General features: G+C 43.3%; 1 protein-coding gene across 1 annotated transcript; it reads left to right on the top strand.

Moving 5' to 3' along the window:
• Positions 1-404: 404 nt before the first annotated feature.
• On the top strand, positions 405-4,161 carry cdca7a (cell division cycle associated 7a). The gene is made up of 10 exons (XM_004557742.3): positions 405-564; positions 1,211-1,354; positions 1,439-1,561; positions 1,649-1,852; positions 1,932-2,003; positions 2,088-2,279; positions 2,384-2,512; positions 2,614-2,763; positions 2,845-2,981; positions 3,064-4,161. The coding sequence occupies exons 1-10, from the start codon at positions 544-546 to the stop codon at positions 3,095-3,097; spliced, it is 1,206 nt and encodes a 401-aa protein (XP_004557799.1). The 5' UTR covers positions 405-543; the 3' UTR covers positions 3,098-4,161.
• The last annotated feature ends 2,000 nt before the right edge of the window (positions 4,162-6,161 follow it).

Below are 6,161 nucleotides of genomic sequence, written 5' to 3'. Positions count from 1 at the left end.
ATAAATATAAACCAGGATTCATAAATTGTATTTGATTTCCTGGCTTCTAACTTAAGTGTGGATGCTGAACTTTGGTCCGAACATGAAATAACCTTGCAGAAAAAAAAGGGGGGGGGGGGGGGGGGGGGGAATCTGGTCTGTTTGTGAAGTTGGAAAAGAATCAACATTTTACCCGCCTTGTATGCAAATAGCTCTGTAAAAAAATTCGCGCCGCGGTAAAGGCCGTGGAAGATACATACCTCAAATGATTCATTAATTCATTAGTTTTTACGTCTGGCGGTTCACATAAACATAGAGCACACTTCAAGCAATTATAAAGGCTTGTTTAAGAGTTTGGCACTTGTGCTTTTCATAATAAATTTGCTCTGTTACTTAAAAAACGTGTCGCTGCGTTTTATGCAGCTTTCAGGACCTTGCGTTGGCGCGGGAAATGAACGGAGTGTGGACCGCTTGCAGCTGCAGGTCCTGCTTTGTTCGCTGCAGAGCTGCTGCACGGATTGGATCCGTTTCTGTTCGTGTGTCACGAGTTTTAAAAGAAAAAAAATGCCTCTCACTCGCTCCAAGGTAAGAAAAACACCCTGACGTTTTTAATAAAATTACTTCCTTTATCATTTGTGCTTTTATTAACTTTTTGAGTGGATAATATACTTTTTTGAATAAATTATCTTAGTTAAGTTGGACTGTAAACACCAACTTTCCCTTATCCTTATAGTCCGTGTTTATTGTTGGCGCTGTTGAAAAAAAACGAACTGAAATGCAACATATACGGCGGAATGAACGTTTTTATTGCGTACATCCACGTTTTTTAATGCAGATCAATCATGGTCCAATTGTCTGCCTTTGCTAGCTTTATAGTCAGGGGTGTGTCCCATAAATCCGAAGCTCAAGCATTAATGAAAAGCCCATCGAAAGAATTAACTGTGAAAGTGGTTTTAAGCAATTTCTTTTCCTTTAATTTTTGTTTTTTAAAGAACCTCTGTCTGGTTTTTGGACCTCAGCTTGGGCTTCAGAGACTTTTCTTTCTTGTTGCTCAGTTTTCATATGAAGCTCCACCATTTCTTTTCTTTTGAGGCTTTGCAAGGAAGTCTCGGTGGTTTTGTTAGCGTCTTCATTGAGAACAGTAAATCACGTGGCTCTATAGGCCCTCCTGATTTTTGAGCAGTTGTGCTCCTGTACCTGTTCTCTAAATGCTCTTGCTGTTCTTTTGTAGAAACTGGCCGCCCAGTCTCCATCCACCAGGATGAGCTTGAGGAGCTTCCGCAGCGTCCCGCTAGTCCCCATTGAGACTTCCTCCTCTTCTTCTTCTGATGACAGTTGCGACAGTTTTGGCTCCGATGGAGGCTATGCAAATATGGTAACGATACAATGCCAATGAAATACTTAGGCTAAATGTTATTATGTGTGAACTGTATGAAACTAATGCTCGTGTCCGTTGTAGAGGAACAACTTGAGGCAGAAGAGGAGAACGGTGGAGAAGCGGAAAGTGTTTGAGGCTACCTCGGAGGAGGACACGTGCAGCGGGTTTGAGGAGAATGTGATCAGCAGTCGGATAAAAGCTATGGTAAGGTCTGCGCAAAGCAAAACGGAACTGAACATCTTCAGAAAGCCCAAGCGTTTCCTCTAATTTCATGTTTATATTTTTGTTTAGAAAGTAGATGCTGAACCCCCGAGACGTGGCCGCAAGTCCAACACCCTGAAGGTTGCCTTAAATTTCCCCACCAAAAAGACGAGCATGAAGAGGCCTGCATCCGAACCACTGCCTCAGCCTAAAGTGCGAGACTCTGACTTGGAGGATGAAGAGGAGAACTTCATGAGCAAAAGAGCCCTGAATATTAAGGAGAACAAAGAAATGGTAAAATTGGTTACATTCAATTCACTTTGTAAACTGACCATGGTTTGGCCTTATTTACTTATGGCGACTTGTTTTACAGCTTGCAAAGCTCATGGCAGAACTGAACAAAGTGCCTGGACTCTTTCCTGGAAGGCGGATGTCGTTAACTACGGTAACGGAGATAAACAAATCGTCTGTTTTATTTTTACCTCGCCAATTGGTTCTCTATACTATATTAACATTTGCACATCTTCAGCCCCGACAGGCACCTCGGCGGTCCATGGGAACCCCGAGATCCTGCAGGAGAAACCAAGAGCGTTTGTCTCGGCCCCACACACGGTCCCGCTCCCTGGTGGACGGACCTCCCAGCCCACCTCCAGAGGAAGAGCTTGAGGACAAGTTCAGCCTGGTTCGCAAAAGTCGCTTCTATGAGGAAGTTGATGAACCTGTAAGTCAGATTGCACCGTTAATCATTTTAAAAAGTTCTAGACTCGCTTAAAAGACATAATAGCATGCTAATTAACTTTTTTTAAAAAACAAATTGGTGTGCAGCCCCGTCGCCGATCCTTCACTGGATGCAAGGCCATTCCCCATGTAGTGAGGCCTGTGGAGGACATCACAGAGATGGAGCTGCAGCGCATCTGCCACAATGTGCGAGAGAAAGTCTACAACAGCTCCACTGTAAGTCTTTGACTCAGAATGTGAAACATTTGAGCAGTTTAAAACAAACAAACAAACAAAAAACACCCCAACTCGGCTTCACAAACCTCCTTTCTTTTCAGGGAACCACTTGCCACCAGTGCCGCCAGAAGACAGTCGACACCAAAACTAACTGCCGTAGTCCGGAGTGCGTGGGCGTCAGGGGTCAGTTCTGCGGGCCGTGTCTTCGTAACCGCTATGGGGAAGAGGTCCGAGATGCTCTGCTGAATCCGGTAAGTTTGCAAACATGTACTGTGTTCTGTGTATGTATGCGTTGTACGTGTGACTCATTTCATTCTCATTGTTCCGGGTAGGAGTGGCAGTGCCCACCATGCAGAGGGATCTGTAACTGCAGCTTCTGCCGGGCCCGAGAAGGCCGCTGCGCGACGGGAGTGTTGGTGTACCTGGCCAAATACCACGGCTTTGACAATGTGCACGCCTACCTGAAAAGGCGAGTGGCAGATTTGTCTTAAAATCTTTATCTCACTATGTTATGGGGTAAGGTTATTAACAGATTTATTTTCTCTCTGCAGCTTGAGAAAGGAGCTGGAAGAAAGCAGTGAGTGAGACGTGAATGCGAAGCAGCCTCTGCACCTGACTGACTTGCTCTGTGACCACTTTTTACACACACAGCCATCACGATGTTCATAGCTTTGAAGCGTTGTAGCGCGTTGCATTTATTCCGCTGGTTAATCTGACACTTCAGTGACAGAAGAAGAACAAAGGCTGTTTCTCTTCTGCACATTTTTCTTGTCTGTTCTCAAGAACTGAGCTTTACATTAAGGCTAGTTGTTTGTAAGCTAGGGTTGAGCGAAACACTCCAAATCTGCAATCTTAACTGTAAGATGATTCTTAAATCCTACAATGTACATATGGCTCGAATGTAAAGTCTGTTATTATAGCTGAATCATCATATTTGCTGCAGAAAGGCTTGTTTAGATGATCTGCTCTGTTTTACATTGTTTTAAATGTAATGATTTTTGTACTGCACTCATTGACTGACCCCCAGTTGCAAATTTATGCTTGTTTCTCACCTCTTTTTTTAAAAAAGATGTTTGCTTGGGATTGCCTGTAGGAATGGTCCAGTGATGTGCATGCCGTGAGTGGGAGGGGGGTGCAGCTGGGAAAAAAACCTAGAGGAACTGTGAGATATACTACAGCGCCTGGTTAAATATCCTTCATTAGATAACTGTCGCTAATGGTGTGGAAACAATTAGCACACTCTAATGGGAATCTCATACCTGTAAATCATTTTATCCTGTTAAAGCACATTCTCGCTTTGCTCCAGTCTCTTTGGCTCATTTTCTGCCTTACGCAGTTAAGTAGGAATGGTTGAAGGTGCAGTAGAGTTATGGCCTGCATTTTCTGTTCAGAAGTGATACTCGTATGCACAATGAGATGAAATTAACCTTTGTGCAGTTCGTCTTTGAAATGTACTTCATTTGACCTGGAAATACTCTAATTGTATGATACTATTTGACAAAGAATTAAAAAAGGTTGGAGTTTCCTCACTGTAGGTGGAGGTTATCTTACTGCTGCTTGGTTATAAGGCTCTGTACACCTTTGGTGATGCTTGCTTTGTGTTCATTGGGTTCGCTGTACAGTTTCAATAAAGTGTTGATTTCTGCAAAGTGCTGTCAGTGTTCTTTGACTTGACCATCACTCCATCCTCGACAGCGGCAGCTGCATATACTCTTGATATACTCGAGGTGGGGGGGTTTCTGTGTGATTGCAGTGACGTAAAAGGCAAATGCACTATACCAGCGGTCCCCAACCTTTTTAGCGCCACGGACCGGTTTATGCCCGACAATATTTTCACGGACCGGCCTTTAAGGTGTCGCGGATAAATACAACAAAATAAAACTAGTACCGGTACCAAAAAGATGTATTCATAACACGTGAAAAGACCCAGGAAAACAGAGTTAACAATAAAAACCCTGAAAACCATACATTTCACACCTGAGCCTCAACTCTCGCGGCCCGGTACCAGTCCGAGGCCCGGGGGTTGGGGACCGCTGCACTATATTGGCAGTATTCACTAAGTATTCACTCACACATCCAAATTACTGAATTCAGGTGTTTCAATCACTTCCATGGCCACGGGTGTTTTTAAGAAAAAGAAAAAAAATCAAGCTGGCTGCTTCTACAAACATTTGTGAAAGAATGGGTCTCTCTCAGGAGCTCGGTGAACTTAAGCGTGGTACCGTGCGAGGATGCCACCTGTGCATATTCCATAGTCAACTTACAAAAAAGTGGAAGCGATTGGGAACGACAACAAATTAGTGACAAAGTGGTAGGCCACCTAAGACCACAGAGCAGAGTCTGCAGATGCTGAACCACATAGTGCACAGAGGTCGGCAACTTTCTGCAGGGTCAATCGCTAAAGATCTCCGAACTTCACGTGGTCTTCATATTAGCTAAAGAACGGTGTGTAGAGCGCTTCATGGAATGAGTTTCCATCGCCGAGGGCTGAGTCCGAGTCTGGGTTTAGCAGTTACCAGGAGAATGGTACTTGTTTGACTGCATTGTGCCAAGTGTCAAGTTTGGTGGAGGGGGTTGTTTTTCAGGAGTTAGTTGCAGTGAAAGAAATTAAATGCTTCAGCATACCAAGACATTTTGGACAATTTCATGCTCCCGACCTTGTAGGAACAGTTTGGGCCTCTTCTTTTTCCAACATGACTCGAACTAGTGCGCTAAGCAAGGTCCATAGAGATATGGATGAGCGATATCGGTGTGGAAGAACTTGACTGAGTCCTCAACCTGAAAGAACACCTTTGGGATGAATTAGAGCAGAGGCTGCGAGCCAGGCCTTGTCTTCCAACATCATTGTCTGACCTCACCAATGTACCCCTGGAAGAAAAATTCCTATGAATGCACTCCTAAATCTTGTGTAAAGCCTTCTCAGAAGATTTTAAGCTGTTAAAGCTGCATAGAGTGGGCTGAGTCGGCTGACGTAATATTAAACCCTACTGATTAAGAATGGGACATCACTTTTGTCACCTAGCATGATGTTAGCTAGGTGTCATGAGGGTTTATGGTAAGCTGGAATTCCTTCACACAGAGTAAAACATTTAACAAGGCAGACACCATCCTTCAGGGCTGTCACAACCACTGCACTGTGAGGGGGGTGTAGGTTGTCATTCATCTGCCGGCACAAGCTTGAATGGGTCTGATAATCACCATTTACACCAACCATGCTGCATTAAAGGCACCACACAAGTCAAAATACAAATAAAAGTGGTTTTGCTGATCTGCTGAAGTGTGAGCAAAACATCCAGTGTGCCTTCAGTCTAATATTTTTTACATGCTCACAATCAGGATTTCCACAAACAATCTTTTCATTTTAGCTCAGAACTGGAGAACAGTTGACATTTTTATGTGATAAAAGCCCAAAACAGCTTTTCCCTAAATCCCACTCACTATTATTAGACTAAATAAGGATGCACATTAAATTAATGCAAAAACAAATATACAAAATGCTGAATTGATATTAATACTGTAGTTTTAAATAAGCAATATTTTTGTACTTAATTAATCTCACTTCATTACCCAGAGCACAGAAAATCCTTATAATAACAAATACCTGTCCACCTTGAAGTTTTTCAGCTCTTCATCACACAATTTTTATACA

This window comes from Maylandia zebra, linkage group LG16 (assembly GCF_041146795.1).
Source record: "Maylandia zebra isolate NMK-2024a linkage group LG16, Mzebra_GT3a, whole genome shotgun sequence".
Lineage (NCBI taxonomy): Eukaryota > Metazoa > Chordata > Actinopteri > Cichliformes > Cichlidae > Maylandia > Maylandia zebra.
Note: the sequence above shows the minus strand (reverse complement) of the source record. Positions and strands in the feature narration are given on the sequence as shown.

Excerpts from the sequence above, each read along its gene's own strand:
- cdca7a (XM_004557742.3), top strand. The coding sequence starts at position 544 with ATGCCTCTCACTCGCTCCAAG. Across the intron at positions 1,355-1,438 it reads ATGGAGGCTATGCAAATATG|AGGAACAACTTGAGGCAGAA; the intron begins GTAACGATACAA and ends TGTCCGTTGTAG. Across the intron at positions 2,764-2,844 it reads GAGATGCTCTGCTGAATCCG|GAGTGGCAGTGCCCACCATG; the intron begins GTAAGTTTGCAA and ends TGTTCCGGGTAG.